This window comes from Terrapene carolina, unplaced genomic scaffold (genome assembly GCF_002925995.2).
Source record: "Terrapene carolina triunguis isolate 2854851 unplaced genomic scaffold, T_m_triunguis-2.0 Scaffold247, whole genome shotgun sequence".
Taxonomy (NCBI): domain Eukaryota; kingdom Metazoa; phylum Chordata; order Testudines; family Emydidae; genus Terrapene; species Terrapene triunguis.
In genome coordinates, this window is record NW_020664598.1 from 679,515 (window position 1) to 695,420 (window position 15,906).

Genomic DNA, 15,906 nt, shown 5'->3' on the forward strand with positions numbered 1-15,906 from the left:
CAAGATTTCTGCCTGTAACAGCTTTTTGCAGGGTGGATGAATTTATTCCTAGGAGAGAAGTGCAGTAGCCAGTTGGGGAGGTCACACGGATGGATCACAGTGTGCAGCTGTCTGCTTATTCTCCATCCTATCATTTGGCCAGTCACAGATGGAAGTGAGCTTTTAGGGCATAAACCGACATTCACAAGTGCAAAAGGAGACCAAGGCTGTGTACTGACAATTGGAGTGCAGATGCCCTTGAAAGTAGAGGATGGTGTAGTGAAGGCAAGTTGACAGCTTTTTTGGAGTCACACAGCCCCACCTTCAACCTCTTGAATGCAGAGAGTGGTCAGTGATCAGAAATATCAATACAACAGTTCAAACTGGAGATGTCCATCACAATCTTTATTTTGGATTTTATATTTTCACAAGAACCAAAAAGTCCTACTTTAAATTTCTTCAGCCATCCATGAAATGATTGGGCAGAAAAAGCCAACTGAGCAGTTACCTTCAAAAATAAATACAAGTGAAATCTGAACCAAAGAGCTGGGGAATTTGGAAACCAAGACGCAGCAAGGTGAGCTGCACTCCCTGTTCGGTGTCAGTGAACTAATAGTTACAAAAAAGCAGCTATGGTTACATTTGATCAGACATTTATGTTCAATAGCCATGGAATTGCACTTTTATTAAGATGTCAGAGCCAAGTCCACTGGGTATACGTGCAGCTGTTTCAGTGTTGCTGCATCTCCTTCATTCTGTTCAGGGCACTGCCAGCCTGGAACCATTCTATCTGCGTCTCATTGAAGGTGTGGTTCAGCATGATGATTTCCTGACTCCCATTGGGATGCTTGATGATGCATTTCAGGGGCTATAGAGGGGAGAGGAGGGAAGCGAAAGATTGGAGTTTACATTTTCTCCTTTCATGGAGCAACATTTATAAGAGAATGCAGGAAAGTCTTTACTAGAAAGTCTTTGACCCTACCCTGTTGAAAGGGTTAAAAGGAATCACTTAAAGGAGAACACTGAGCCCCTGATAAACTGAAGGGGTCACTCACTCCTCTAACACAATTTCTAATCCAGGGGTTCTTTAACTCAAGTGCCCTATAGACACTGCCTCTTCCATCTGCAATCAGGCAGCTCAATTCTCCCATTTGCAATCCCATAACACTCCCCTGTAACAGACTGCTGTAGCTGCCACTGAATAGCAATAACTGAAGTAATTTATTTTTACCTCATCCTCAATGGAGAGAGGCAGCAGGAATGGAGGCCAGCACCATGAGTGAGAGTCAGCTCTCTGGACCACCAGTAAGTCCAGAATACCGGACTAGACTATATGGACCATTCAGATCTGGTTGGCAATTCCTATATTTGTAAGTACTCCATTCAGAACACTAGGCCTGGCTTCCACCACTCCCTCTAGGACAGGGGTTCTCAGACTTCATTGCACCATGATCCCCTTCTGACAACAACCGTTACTATCCAACCCCAAGATGGGGGACTGAAGCCTGAGCCCACCCAAGCCCCTTTGGCCCCAGGGCTTCAGTCCCAGGCAGGGAGCCTGTAAGCTGAGCCCTGTCACTCAGGGCTCAAGCCCTTGGGCTTCTGCTTCAGCCCCTGGCGATGGAGCTCGGGCTTTGGCCCTGGGCCCCAGCAAGTCTAAGTCAGCCCTGGTGACCCCATTAAAATGGGGTTGTGACCCACTTTGGAGTCCTGACCCACAGTTTGAGAACTGCTCTAGGAGCAGAGTTAGTCATAACCCTCCCTCCCCCTAGAAATCTCTCTGATCCCTGGGAGTTTGCCCAGTGGAAGCAAAATGCAGCTCATTGCTGCAATAGGAAATCCAACCAGTTACCTTTCCAGGTGCAAAGTCTGCCAGACCCACAATGCTCAGCTTGTCCACAGGATGAATCTTGTTGTAGTCAGCTGGGTCAGCAAAAGTTAGAGGCAGCAGGCCTTGCTTCTTGAGGTTGGTTTCTGTAAATAAGACCGCAAGGGTTCACCACCCACCACAAAGGGTATAGGACAGTTTAGTGAGCCTGGCATGGGGGATAAATAACATCCCACATTTTAGGTATTGCAGCGTAATATACTGACAATGCAATGGCTGCCCCTCAGGCAATGGTAGCTCCATAGCCAGTGCTCATTTTATCCAGCAGCTCTCACTTCTGAGCAATGAAATGAAGGCCAGGAGTAGTCTGCTGACAAGCATCAGGAAGGTATCTTCCTCATTTCCCCCTTTCACCCAACAGTGTTGGCAAGTGGACAAGGAGGAGCATTGTTAGGTGGAAGGGAAGTTTGCAGGGAACGTGATGGATAAGCTCAGAATCACAGAGGTATAAGAACATCCACCATACTGTTTGATACTTGAATATCACAATCAGCAGCTGTCATGTGTTTCTACAGTGCCTTGCACAATGCAGCTGGAGCCCCTAGGCGCTACAAGAGTACAAATAAATATTGATACGAAGTATATAGGGACTTCCAGATCTTGTGAGTAATGCGATTTCGCAGATGTTTCCACCACAACATAAAGTTGCTTGACCAAGAAATGCATGGTTCAGATTTGGAGGCCTTGGTGTATCCTGATTAAACAGGACATCGATCCTTCTATAAGTTTGCCCCAAACTATGCTTGGCTTTTCTAGGGGCAGTGTGGTAACATTTTATCTGGTCTTTAAGAATACGGTCACAGATCTAAGATCCAGCACATACTGTGAAGAAGTTGGGGAGGGAAGCATCCAGAGACACACCCAACTCTGTTCCATTGCAGATCCTACTGAAAAAGCTGAGACCGTTTAAGGTACATTTTCAAAAAACAGATAGAAACAACAGACACAGGTGGCGTTTCAGTAGTACACAACTTTCTGAATGATTGCATTATATCTGCCTCCATTGGTTTAGTAACTCCCTCTCCTCAAAACAGCCAATTGCAAAAGATCTAGAAGTCACTATCTGCTATCCCACCTCACCCCCTGCACCCCTCTGTTGCTTGGAGTCTGCCAAGCAGTGAAGCATGTGGCATGTGTTTCTTACATACCACCTCTAAGAAGAGTACTTCTAATGGCTTTCCAGGCAAGAAACTGATGGGAATGCAATAACTTAGAGACTTTATAATAAGATGGATGTTTGTAAGCTTTTTGGGTCATCTTTATCCCTGTTGGGAGTGGACTTCAATGGAGCTTCCCTAGGGAGGTGTAAGTGTGGGTGTGGATTCATAGATTAAGGTCAGAAGGGACCATGAACTCATCTAGTCTGACCTATATAGCACAGGCCACAGAATTTCACCTAGTTACCCCAGTATTGAGCCCCATGACTTGTATTTAGTCAAAGCACAACTGCCAAAAATGCATCCACTCTTGAAGACATCAAGAGATGAAGAATCCACCACTTCCCTTGGTAGTTTGTTCCAGTGATTAATCATCCTCACCGTTAAAAGTTATGCCTTTCTTAGTTTGATCAGCTTCTAGCCATTGATTCTTAAGCCTTTCTCTGCTAGATTAGTCTTTTAGTATGTGATTTTTTCCCCCTCATGAAGGTACTTACACACTTATCAAATCACTTCAGTCCTTGTTTTGGTAAGCTAAACAGATTGAAAGAAACACTGTATAGTAAGACAATGGCAGGCAGGACACCAGACTAGATGGACAATGGATTTGCTCCAGCAAATCCTGTTCTCTTTCCTGCCCCCAGTACTGAACACGTCAAGGAAATAGGGTCTTCCAAGCCATAAGGAAACCTCTTATACACCACACAGTATCCAGGTGCTGGTGGTGGTACTCACCATGAATCCTGGCAAAGCTCTTTGTGATGATGGCTCTGCCTCCCAGGTGACGTGGTTCCAATGCTGCATGTTCCCGACTCGATCCCTCACCATAGTTTTCATCCCCAACAACCACCCATTTGATGCCATTTTTCTGTGACCAAAAGCAATGCAAATAATTTTATATTACACACAGAAATTATGTTGCGAGCATTAAGGTTGCAAAGCCAAGCACTCAGAAGTTAAGATATGCCAAAATAAAGGTTACCTGTGCATGGTCACACTCATCTTCCATTCCTTAGTGCTCTATGGATTAAAAAATCTGCTGAGGCGTGTCCTCTAGAGGGCTCCTTTAACTCCCACATTTATCTGTCGCCCATCCTATTAAGAGCTATATAGAGAGCTAGGTATGGTCATCCTTGGCCATGGAGGACTAAATGGACAATGGATTTTGGAGACCCTAGATATTGCATAGCCTCCAGGGTGGAGTTTCAACCACAACTCTTCCTGAATAGTCCCCCAATGCCATTGTCTGTCCTGTGGCAGCCACCCTGCCAGCAGAGGCAACATAAGGTAGACATGGCACGTTCCTGGAACTGCTCCCGAGAGCCATGATTCTTCTGGCAGATGGGAAGTTAACCCATGGGCACTTGTCGAGCTGTGGGGAATAGGGCATTTTCTCTAACAGTTTCCATCATCCTCAAGTTCAGCAAGGAGTTTTCAAAGAATGGAGGGGGCAAAATGTTTGATATTATTTAGAAAATTATCAATCAGATTGATCATACAGATGGAACAAACTCCAGTGAAGAGATTCCACCATAGCTTGAAGACAACTGTGCTCATAAGGGCAGCAGGGACTTGAGCAGCATTTCCAGTGTCTCCCTTCAGTTTGAGAGTTCTGGGTCACTAGGTATTCTCTCCTCCAGGGAGGGAGAGGAAAATGGTAGTTACCCCACACAATCTAACTAGAGTGGACCCCTGGAAACAGGCCAAAAACTGAGAGGACTAGTAAAGAGCCAATTCAGTGGTGAGGTATGGTGTGACCTCTACTGCAGAATAGCATGAAGCATAGCACCCTCTCTGTAGCTTTTCAAACCAAACAGCTAGTCAAAGTTTGGGAGCTGGAGATGTTCCAGTTAGGAGCAGAAACTGGTGATAGTCTGGGATTTCTTGGATGCAGTTTTGTACATTCTTTATTTATAGCATCCTGTCTCTCTGAATGCAGAGGGAATCAAGCTGCAGGGAACACCTTTTGCTCACCACACCAATGCCACTTGTTCAGCTTGCACCCCACCCCTTACACAAAAGCTTCTCCCTAGGTTTCTTCCAGGGCCAGAGACCGTGCTTTCAGCTGCTCTTTCCTGCTGCTTGTTTCTGCCCTGACTGCCTTCACTACTCAGCAAACCCCCTCCACCCACTCAGTCCAAAAACTCCTAGGTCAGTTCACAACCTCCTTTTGGCTTAGGTGTGGGGCTTGTGATCAATTTAAAGTGACAGCTATATTAGCTACATTTGAGATCTAAGCAGTCACCAGTACCTCTCACCATAACACATCCAGATACATCCACCTCTAACGTCAGAGGGTAAGGTAGGAACGCTCACCTTGTAGTAGCGGGCTGTGTCTGGGACTGGCCCAAACTCCTGGTTTAATGCATTCCGCACTGAGTTGGCCTTGCCATTCTCAATATTGATGGCTCCAATCAGCAGGTTGTTGGAGATATTGTCCAGATGGCCACGGAATTTGAGCCATGGACCGGCTGCAGAGATGTGGTCGGTAGTACATTTCCCTTTCACCTGGAGTGCAGCAAAAGAAACTAGATGAAAGTCTTTCCTCACTCAGGGAAGGATGCTGTAAGGACTGACTTTGCATTTCTGGAGCACTTTTCATTCTGAAGGATCCTAAAGCCCTTTAGAAGCCATGTATGTGAGGACATCACACCTGATATGGAATCACAGCCATCTCTGGGACAAAATGCAGCAATCATTCTGCATCTGCAATGGAGGGTAAGGGAAGAACATCTCTATTTGAAACTGCTGGAAGAATTTTAGGAAGGCAGAATTCCAAATTGGAATTGAGCCATGACACCTGACCCAACCACTTTTTCATACTTCACACAGCAGTGGGTTCATTAGGAACCAAAAGCGATCAAGTTCTTGGTGTTATATTTCATCCAAAAGGCAGCACAGCACCCCTTAACTTCATAGTGGGGCACTGGTTCAGTAAGGAATTAGAAGGAATAGTGCCCACCTGTTGAGTCACCAACCCCACTTTCCACAGCACCTGTTTTTTCTATGAAGGTCTCCAATCCAAGTACTGAAACGGTCCAACCCTTCTTGGCTTGTAAGGATGAAGCTCACAGCTCCAAGATAGATTGTTAATATTGCTGCTGGTCTCAGACTCCCAGAGTGTTAGTCAAAGGAACCCTTCATGATTCAGATTTTAAGGGCTAGCATCAAAAAGCTCTGGGATGAAACAAGAACAGCACAACCTGGTGGTAGCATTTTACACCACAACACTGGCTGCCAAGGAACCCAACGTTCACTTCCTGCACCAATGGGAATTGGGAACATGCTCCAGGAGGAGTGCACAGATCATAAAGGACTGCATTTCAGAACTCCCCTTGCTAATTGGGGGTGTTCACTCTTCCTTTAGAGCAATCATGAAAAGCTCCATCTGTCACACCCGATTAAAATATAGGAGCAACGTTTAGCTTTGTGAAGGGACTTCTATCCATGACATGCAGGACAAGAAAAGCAGAAATACCAAAAAAAAAAAAAAAGTGTTTGTAGTGGGGAGGGGAGGAAGTGCCCGAGGCATAAAAACTTCTCCCAGAAAGGAATGACAGAAAAGATGGAACGCGCTACAGAAGTGCCCTCGTTAGCTTTCTGCTGCAGGATATTACTGGTGCAAACAGAGGAGAGATTCAGAAGAGGATCAGACACTTCTCTGAATAGTAAATAAAAGTGGCACTAGCTGAGGTAGGCTAATAAATGACATAGCCTTATGCTTCAGGATATGAATTGAGCAGCTGGCAGTCAAGACGACATCTCCACCCCATGGTTATGCAGCTAAATGTATTATGGGGCTGTACGACTTCCTCTAAAGTAACCTTGAAAAACTAATAGGGGGAGGGAGGGAGAGAGAAGAGGGAGAAGGGAAATCAGCACAAAGAAAACAAATCACTCACCCACCTTTTCTGTGATGGAGTGAACACCTGCTTTATACACTTGTCAAAACTGCTAATCTGAGTGGGTCATTAGAACCTTGCACAGTTTCTCTACCAAGTCAGGTTACCCAAATCCCACAGTTGCTTTATGGATCTGTTCTAGAACTACCTGGAGTCCTTTCAGATCTGAGCCCCAATCTACCCCCCATTCCTGACCTTGATGAGGATCAGCATGTCTTCCAGATCCTTGCCATCCCACTTATCAAAGGGCTCAAGTAACTGCAGGCGCTGGCTGGTGGGGCTTACATCTACATGCTGCCCACTTCTATCTTTGGGGGGATGCTGATAGGTGTCCTGGCCTGGGTCAAACTCCTGTCAGGGAAGAAAGATCAAGAGTTCACTACCATTCTCTTCAACCACACTCACAACAGCATTTGAAACAAAAACAAGCAAAGTTCTTGTATTCACATAAGGCCAGAACTTGCATTTCAACAGTGGGAATCAAGTGGTTGTTTGTATATGAGAGGTCTTCCATGAGCAACACCCAGTTTTCTTCCTCTGTGCCACCCTCTACTCCCACAGCAGGGTGGTCCTCCCCCCAAACTACATCTAATCAAGCAGTAATATACATTTCCACTGATGTTACATGCCTCGCCCTTCATCCCCACTTAGCGGAAAGTCAGTCTACAAGACAAATGTTACCAGTGTGGGCAGCTCATCTGCATCAGGTGCTTCTAGTTTAAACTTCTTTCCATCGGCTCCAGTCAGGGAGTCCATCTCAGGGTTAAATTTCAGGGTGCCAGCAATAGCCAGGGCTGTGACAATCTGAGAAAGTATACAATCGGTCTTAAAAGTACATTTTGCTCACTTCATCTCTCTGATTTTAAAGTCTTACCCCCAACTCTGCCATACATTAAAGTCTCAGACCCAGAAGCACCCATGGTGCTTCCAAGACTAGCAATAGGGGCGGTGCCTGCAGGGAGATGGGAACTCAAATGTATTTGTCTTGGGTATCACAGTGAAATGAAATCAGGCCAAGACAAATTAGTTTTGGGGCTACTGAAGAGATTGGCATTAAAGGACTACATAAACATGTTTAATTGAACAATGTAGTTATGAGGCAGAGTAGGAAGTTACCACCCCTGAATTACAGCAAGATTTAGAATCTGTTTGGGGACTGTAGATGGTCCAAGAATTCATCTTGATAGCTCTTTGGCCAACCAGACTATTGATTTCTCAGTGAGCATCTTATACTGAGAGAATCAAAGCCAAAGTTTACAATGGCCTTCAGGGGCCTCTTCTCACATCCCAGAGCATTTGGAACATAGTTAAGTCCAGTCCATATCAGGGCTGCCAATTTCTCTTCCCAACCCCACCCAGAAAGCAGGACCTTCTCTAAAGACAATGTAGTCCCAGGAACTGAATTCCCAGTCATTCCACTGGTCCAGCTCCCTCCTGCCAGCCTGTGTACTGTACCTCTGGAGAGGTCACAAATGCATGCGTCTCTGGGTTAGCATCATTGCGGCCTGTGAAGTTTCTGTTATAGGATGTAACAATTGTGTTCTTCTCTCCTTTCTTGGTGTCTTTCCTACAAAGAAATGCAGAGGAACAAATGTGCTTTGCTAACGCCACCAGATGGTATGTTGCTTCTAGAGATTCTTCTAGAATCAGCAAGATGTTAAAGATCCCCTTGGTCTGGCTTTTGTGGCATCTTCCACATGGAAGAGATCACACAGTACTTTGAGAGCCATCAGGTCAGTGCTCTGACCTAACATTCCCTCCCAGGAGTATAGGTTATAGTGTGCAACACTGAATGAGCCACTGCTCATAGACTCATAGACTTTAAGGTCAGAAGGGACCAATATGGTCATCTAGTCTGACCCCCCGCATGATGCAGGCCACAAAAGCTGACCCCCCCACTTTCCCTTAACTCTGCTGTTGAAGTCTCCAGATCGTGATCTAAAGACTTCAAGTCGCAGAGAATTTTCCAGCTTGCGACCCCTGCCCTATGCTGCGGAGGAAGGCGAAAAACCTCCAGGGCCACTGCCAATCTACCCTGGAGGAAAATTCCTTCCCGACCCCAAATATGGCGATCAGCAGAACCCCGAGCATACAGGCAAGATTCTCTAGCCAGACCCTCATTTTACCAGCGATGGCCGTTATTGCCTAAGTGATTAGAATCCCGTAATCCCATCAAACCATTCCCTCCATAAACTTATCTAGCCTAATCTTGAAGCCAGAGAGGTCTTTCGCCCCCACCGTTTCCCTCGGAAGGCTGTTCCAAAATTTCACCCCTCTGACGGTTAGAAACCTTCGTCTAATTTCAAGCCTAAATTTCCCCACGGCCAGTTTGTATCCATTCGTTCTCGTGTCCACATTAGCACTGAGCTGAAATAATTCCTCTCCCTCCCTGGTATTTATTGCTGAGCAATGATATTTGATATTTTATGGGAGTTTGAGCTCTCCACATCTCTGTGCTACTCAAATGATAAGTCTAGCAGCACACAGTATCCAGAATGGGCCGCAACGCTACTCCAACCCTTCGGAATGAAGATGTGAACACAAGACTCTCCAAACCCCTGTGCCACTGGCTCTCCCCATCTATACAAACACAGGATCCAGGTCAAATGTCACCCTTTGGTTTTAAAAACCAAAAACCCAGCAGAGCCTTAACTCCATCCTCTCACACATACCTTTTCTCTTTATTCACCTCCTCTGCCCCTTCCTAAAATATGGCCACTCTTCTCAAGAGTCTTCCCCACTGCAATTCCTAGTATCCCCCCCAATCTCAACTGAGACGTTCTCTTGCCTGTAACTCTTCCTTTCTCTCCTATTATTCATCATCTGTGGCCAAAATGCACCAGTTTATTCACTTGGTATTCTTAATATTGAGAGCTTCTGCTATGCCAGTCAGTCTTATTGGGCGTTTCAGGATACCAGTTTGTATGAAAAGTGAGATACGAAATAAAGCTGTAGAAGGGATTTCCTCGTGTTCATTCCCCCTTACCTGTCCCACTGCCCAATGCATGGGCCACAGGCATTGGCAAGAACCACCCCTCCAACATCCCGCAGGATTCCAGCCTGGGGGAGGGAAGGAAGAACAAAGTTACTCAGCAGAAAAAGCAACCCAGTAGTCTGCATTCCAGCCTTTCAGCGTGCAGTTGCCATGTTTCTGGCAGGAGAGACGTCACTAACTAGGGCACCTCAGCCTGAAGCCATGTATTAGCTTCCCCTTTCAATTCCTGTGTACTTCATTTGAGTCATTTTGAAAGAGAGAGAGTTTAATCCAGGAAAGGCTGTAAATTAGTACTGGGGAAGGAGAGGTGGGCACTTGTACTGCTGCTGCCCATCCTGTACTGGTTTTAGAAGGTTTTGCCTGCCACTCCATACCTTGCACTAAGTACTAAGTTCACTTGACCAGAAGCCACCCCTTAACTGTTGGTACACTCCCTAGTTTCCAGATATAGGATACCTGGGAGCAAAGCATTTTACAGACACTGGGAGTGGGAAACAAGGGACCAGTTCAAAAGCCAGCGGTTGTGGGCAGAGTTGTGATGCAGAGGCTTGGGACACCCATCAAGAGATTGCAATGGGCAGTGTGAAGACTGAAGTGTTGGGAGAGGTATCAGGTGTGTGGAGTGGGGAGTTTACACACAGGTGTACACATTCAAAAATGAAGGCTGATGTGGCAGGTTCACTAGTCCCAGTTTGGATGGGACAGCCTTGGATTTTATTAAGCCGTGGAACTGGTCAGAACATGGGTTGTCCCCTACCCCCCCCCCCATGCCTAATTAGTTTCTCCCCCCACCCCATCACAATTGGTTTTGATGGAAAGTTTTCAGTCAGCCTTACTAAGCCATCTTGGGGAGCTTTAATGCTGGGACTCTGGCAGTGGGAAGTGGTTGTGTGTCTGCAACGTTACCGTCTCTACTCGGGCAGCTCCAATCCCCGCTGGCTGCTTCAATTTCACAGTTCCAGCCCTGCTCTTTTGAGCACAGGAGCACCATGCTGAGATAGTCGGGTAGTGGCAGCTGGCCCACGCCCTAAAGCTAACCCCTACATGTAGTTGGGAGCAGGAAAGGCAGCCAGCCCACCAGTGGGGAGATCACAGCAAGAGGGCTTCTAGAGATCAGCAAGAAGAGACTTTAAACTCTCCAGCACCTGCCTCCAGACCCTCAAATTCTTTGGAAAAAAACCATTCCCGGAAAATAGTTCAAAAGACTCATTCCTCTGACAGTGAAGTGCCGAAGGGGTGGGGGTGTGCATACTCACATAGCCATCTCTTTCAATGGTGGCTCGGATCTGCTCCGAGCCAGGTGTGACAGTGAACTGAGACTTGCATTTCAGCCCATGTGCTAGTGCCTGCTTTGCCACTGCAGCGGCGCGCCCCATATCCTCATAGCTTGAATTGGTGCAACTGCCAATCAGACCTGTGTGATTTTTGATGGATAAACAGGAAGCACTTATTGCACTACCAATTATAGGTTCCTTTCCTCCAGACCTACCCATCAGTGCAGAAAACACAGGGACACCAATCTAAAGCCCCAACATACAAAAACAAAAGAGCTAGGAGTGGTTTCAGGTACTGCACCTACCCCAAATCTCCCAGCCAATTTCTTTGGTTTTATAACACTTTAAAATTCATAGAGTTTAAAGCTAGGAAGGACCTGATCGCCTGTCTACCACAGGCCACAGAATTTTACCCAGTTACCCCATTATTGAGCCCAATAACTCATCTGACTAAAGCATAACTTCATCTCTTGATGGCTTCAAGACGAGATAATCCGTCACTTCCCTTGGGAGTTGGTTCCAAAGGTTAATCACCCTCACTGCATCTTATTTCTAGTTTTAATTTGTGTGGCTTTAGCTCCCAGCCACAGGCTTTGTTGTGCCTTTCCCCACTAGATTAGAGAGCCCTTTCGTACCCAGGATTTTCTCCTTGTGAAGGAAATGATACACTAATCAAGTCACCTGTCAAGTTTTTTTTAATAACCTGAACAGATTGAGATCTTTAAGTCTCACTATACGGCATTTTCTCCTTGGGTCTTCCTTGATTCTCTTGAATTGTGTTTGTCTCTCTCCTGTTGCTATGTGAGAGAATCACATGAACACAGGAAACAGACTGTACACCAGAGTGCTGTTAAATGCACAAAGTAAACACATTAGGGGAAATTTCCCCAATCTCTCAGTTACAGATAACACCCCAGATCACTGTTACACTTCTCCAGACTGAAGTGTTATCTTTTGAAGGCCACAGTCTGAGTGACAGAGGAAACAGCCAGTGTGTTACTATGTTGAAAATGAGAGTACAAGACTCCAGCTCTGCTTTACAGCCAGCAGGTGTTAGAATGGTCATGCTGAGTTGGGGCAATGACCAACTCTTGGGGCTCAAAGGAGACCAGGCTGTGGAAGGGCAAGTTTAAAGGAAAGACAGGAGGTGGTTGAGAGAGTCAAGCAGGCCCAGACTGAACGGAGATGGCAAGCCACTTCCTCTCGAGGCAAGGGCAGTCAGTTCGCAAAGAAAAATGCAGGCCAGGAAACAGGCTACTCACCAACTCTAATATCCACTGGCCAGCCCTCCTTTTCTGCCACAGTGCCAACATCTGCCACAGGATGCGCCAGGTCTGGCGTGAAAGGCCCATTGATATGGGGTTTTAGCTTTAAGAAACAATGACAAGTAGCTGAGGGATTACACAAAGGCCAGAAAGGTAATGTTTAGCACGCACCCCTCTCCCCCCCAACTCAATAAAATAAAATGCCTGTTTTACCCAATAATCAAAATAATTATAAAAATAATTGATTTACTCTTGACCTGGAGAATCCTTTTAAAATGGAGCTCTCCATTATGAGCACCTCAGTAACAGGAAGAGGTCAACAAATTGAAGAGATCTCTCCTAAATTCTGGTGAAGAAAATACTTGAGGGCACAAGGAACTGAATTTACTAGGCAGACAGCTCTGGAGATTCAGTCAGGAGACAGGCTTTGGAATTTATTTATTTATAGCATCACCAAGACGGACACTTGCTTGAATTGAGTCATCACATGAGCATTTTGCTGTCAAGCCTCATCCTTGCTTCATCCGCCTCCCCAGCTGTCTGTCACCCTTGTTTGTTGTGTCATATCTAAGTGTAGAGATCAAGCTCTTCTGGGCAGGCATTGTGTCTTTTTATGTCAGCTATGAAGTGCCTACGATTCCGTAGGGCTATGAAGTATCCCATGTTAGACTCTTGCTCCTTATTCATCCAGGACAAACTCATGTCTAAATGTTCAAGAAGAACGAGGTAGTGAAACAAGCCTCACCTCGCTGAGGTTAATTTCAACCAGCTGGTCATATTCGCAGCCAGCATCAGGCACCAAGTGTGCCTGGAATTCATCTGCCAAAGCAGCAATTTCTGAAATAAGAAAAGAAAGCTGGAAAATGCAGAGGTCAGGAGAGGCTGTACACCATTTGTCCTAAGGGACACTGCCCTCAGGCTATTCCCAATCCCACCATTAACCAGGTACCTTGCCTGCTGATCTCCCCTCTCGCACCATGTAACCCGTGGCTGTCTGACCAAGAGCCCTCTGTAGAGCCCATGAAGCCTCTCCTGAATTCGGTTTTTCTGGGGGCGCTGGTGAGGAGCACAAGAGATCCCCACATCGCCCAAGGGCGAGCAAGTGTGCCACCTCTACGGTGCTGACTGCCATAGGCACCACCCCTGTGCAACACGGTAGAAAACCCAAAGCTAGAGGAGATGGGCACCCTGCCACCAGCCTTCCCCAAGCCTCTTACCAGCTCGTCCAGTCTTGCTCAAGTATTTCTTCATCCGGTGGTTATATGGGAAAAGGGAGGTGGTGGCACCAATCTCCGCCCCCATGTTACAGATAGTTGCCATTCCTAGAGACGGGCCAGAGGAAAGACCCACAAACTAAGTGACAGAGGATTTAAAGGCATTCAGCTCTTCACCATAGATTTGCTTTTGTTTGGAGACAGCAAGGCCAGGACAAAATGGGGGAGGTGGGCACAGGAAAACAAGTCCACATCAGCTCAGTCTAAGGTCCATCTGATCCAATATTCCATCTTTTTAATGTCAGATATTTCTGACCTTTTGAATGCACATGACTGTATAGAGCTTTAAGTGTGGAGATCAGGGCTGGGGCATTCTAGAAGGTAAAACACAGCTGATAGGAAATAATGGCTTAATATGGTTGTATCTGCTGAAGCCACCAGGCATATTTTGCAGCAGTCTCTTTACTACCTGCACAATACTAGGGGCAGGGTTCAAACTCCTCCCCAGCTATACAGCATTTCTCTAGCCAGAAGAGCCAGTAGTATGTTGATCTTGTCAACTGAAAAATGACAAAGGTGGATTTAAATGGAGTAAAAGTTATTCTTTCACTGACTGAGCATGGAAAGCCAGTATGTTCTTATGCCACTGGGATCTGCCATGAATTTCAAGAGCACAGTGGTGAAGTTTTAGGAGCATTTTAAATCTAGGTAAAAGTTTCATTATGCAAGTGCCACTTTTCACATCCCCACAGGCAGGCCCAAAGCCTCCGTCTAGGGCTCTAGAAGCAAAGACCACTGACCAATTGCCTTTCATCTCTTCCCCACTCCAGTTATCTTCACCCGCTCTTGTAGTGGCCTTTCTGCAGCACCAGTGCATATACTAACACTCCCTACCAATCATTGGCTTCCCTTTCTTCCCTCTAGTTACACAGGCCTGATCAGGTGTCCAAACCCAAGCACAGGAAGGTCAACTACCACCTGTATCCTGTCAGAACCATGAAGAAATCCTTTCTCTCCCTCCTCCAAACATAGGTGAGGCCCCTGCATCCTGCCGACTGGCCATTTAACAAGACTCCCCTGTTGCAGCCAGCCATTCTATGCTCCTGAATTGCAGGAGTCACAGTTGAGTGATCTCTCCCACCCCGGCGGGAGCTCTGTGCTTGTGCAGCATCCCCTTGCTCTGTCAGCCTGCAGAGCAAGAAATCAAAACTAGAGTCAGTGTCTCCGGGACACCAAAGCAGCACATTAACTACCAGGCCAGTTTCAGGGATTGGGTTCTTTTAAAGAACTCCCATCACATTCCTTTCCCACCCGCAGTCAATCCCCATGATCATCAGAACAGCAAACAGCATCAGTCTGCCCATTACTGTCCAGAGACCGCAGCCTCCAGTAGCAATCTATGTCCCCAATAAATGAGATGGTGTTGCCTCACCAGTGCAGGAGATGGAGTCCACACCAGGCCCATGATACTCAATGATGGCACCTGTGCCACCTTTCACAGTGAGGATGCCAGCCACTTTCAGGATCACATCTTTAGGAGAGCTCCAGCCTGACAGCTCGCCAGTCAGTTTGATGCCAATAACCTAAGAAGCACCAACAAAAGAGAAAGCTTGCTAAAATATGGAGATTTTATCTTCTGCTGGCTAAGCCAATGAGCATCTACATGGATCCCATTCCTCCTCACTTTCGAGTGGCATCAGTGCCCAGAATCAGGATGTGGGGCAAGGAAGGAAATCCTGAAGTATCAAACCAATGCTCCAGGAAGCCTCTATTGCCAGGAGGCCTGAATCCTTTTGCATGGCTAATTAATGGGAAGTTCCTGCTGATGCATCCTTTGAGGCGCACACACAAAAATGAACAATGCAGGGAGTGGAGACTCAGAGTTGCCAGTGAAGCATGGTTTAGTTGCTTCTAGACCAGTCTACTTTCCCAAGGCTATAGTGGCTCAAAGTGCCTCATCTATCTGGGAAATTCAGGCTCCCCTTTAACTTCTCATTATTTCAGTCCCTGGCCCATTTGGAATTAACCCTTCCCCCACCATCTCACCTTTGGGCATTTGAGCTCCCAGGGGATGCCTGCCATGACATCTACTGCATCGGCTCCACCCACTCCTATGCAGATTCCACCCAGGCCACCTCCATTGGGGGTGTGGGAATCCGTACCGATGAGCAAAACCCCAGGGTACGCGTAGTTCTCCAGGATGATCTGAAACAAACGTAAGTGGAGAAACAA

At 46.5% G+C, this 15,906-nt stretch overlaps 1 protein-coding gene across 1 annotated transcript in view; it reads right to left on the reverse strand.

Moving 5' to 3' along the window:
- Window positions 1–365: 365 nt before the first annotated feature.
- Window positions 366–15,906, reverse strand: part of ACO2 (aconitase 2) — a 32,727-nt gene continuing 17,186 nt past the window's right edge. The window contains exons 5-18 of the mRNA XM_024200432.1: window positions 15,721–15,879; window positions 15,107–15,257; window positions 13,678–13,782; window positions 13,206–13,297; window positions 12,458–12,563; window positions 11,178–11,335; window positions 9,913–9,986; window positions 8,382–8,493; window positions 7,608–7,730; window positions 7,122–7,277; window positions 5,341–5,532; window positions 3,760–3,892; window positions 1,832–1,953; window positions 366–847 (exon numbers count right to left, since the gene is read on the reverse strand). Of these exons, the coding sequence (XP_024056200.1) occupies window positions 710–847; window positions 1,832–1,953; window positions 3,760–3,892; window positions 5,341–5,532; window positions 7,122–7,277; window positions 7,608–7,730; window positions 8,382–8,493; window positions 9,913–9,986; window positions 11,178–11,335; window positions 12,458–12,563; window positions 13,206–13,297; window positions 13,678–13,782; window positions 15,107–15,257; window positions 15,721–15,879 (1,821 nt within the window). The 3' untranslated portion in view covers window positions 366–709. The remainder of the gene's footprint in view (window positions 848–1,831; window positions 1,954–3,759; window positions 3,893–5,340; window positions 5,533–7,121; window positions 7,278–7,607; window positions 7,731–8,381; window positions 8,494–9,912; window positions 9,987–11,177; window positions 11,336–12,457; window positions 12,564–13,205; window positions 13,298–13,677; window positions 13,783–15,106; window positions 15,258–15,720; window positions 15,880–15,906) is intronic.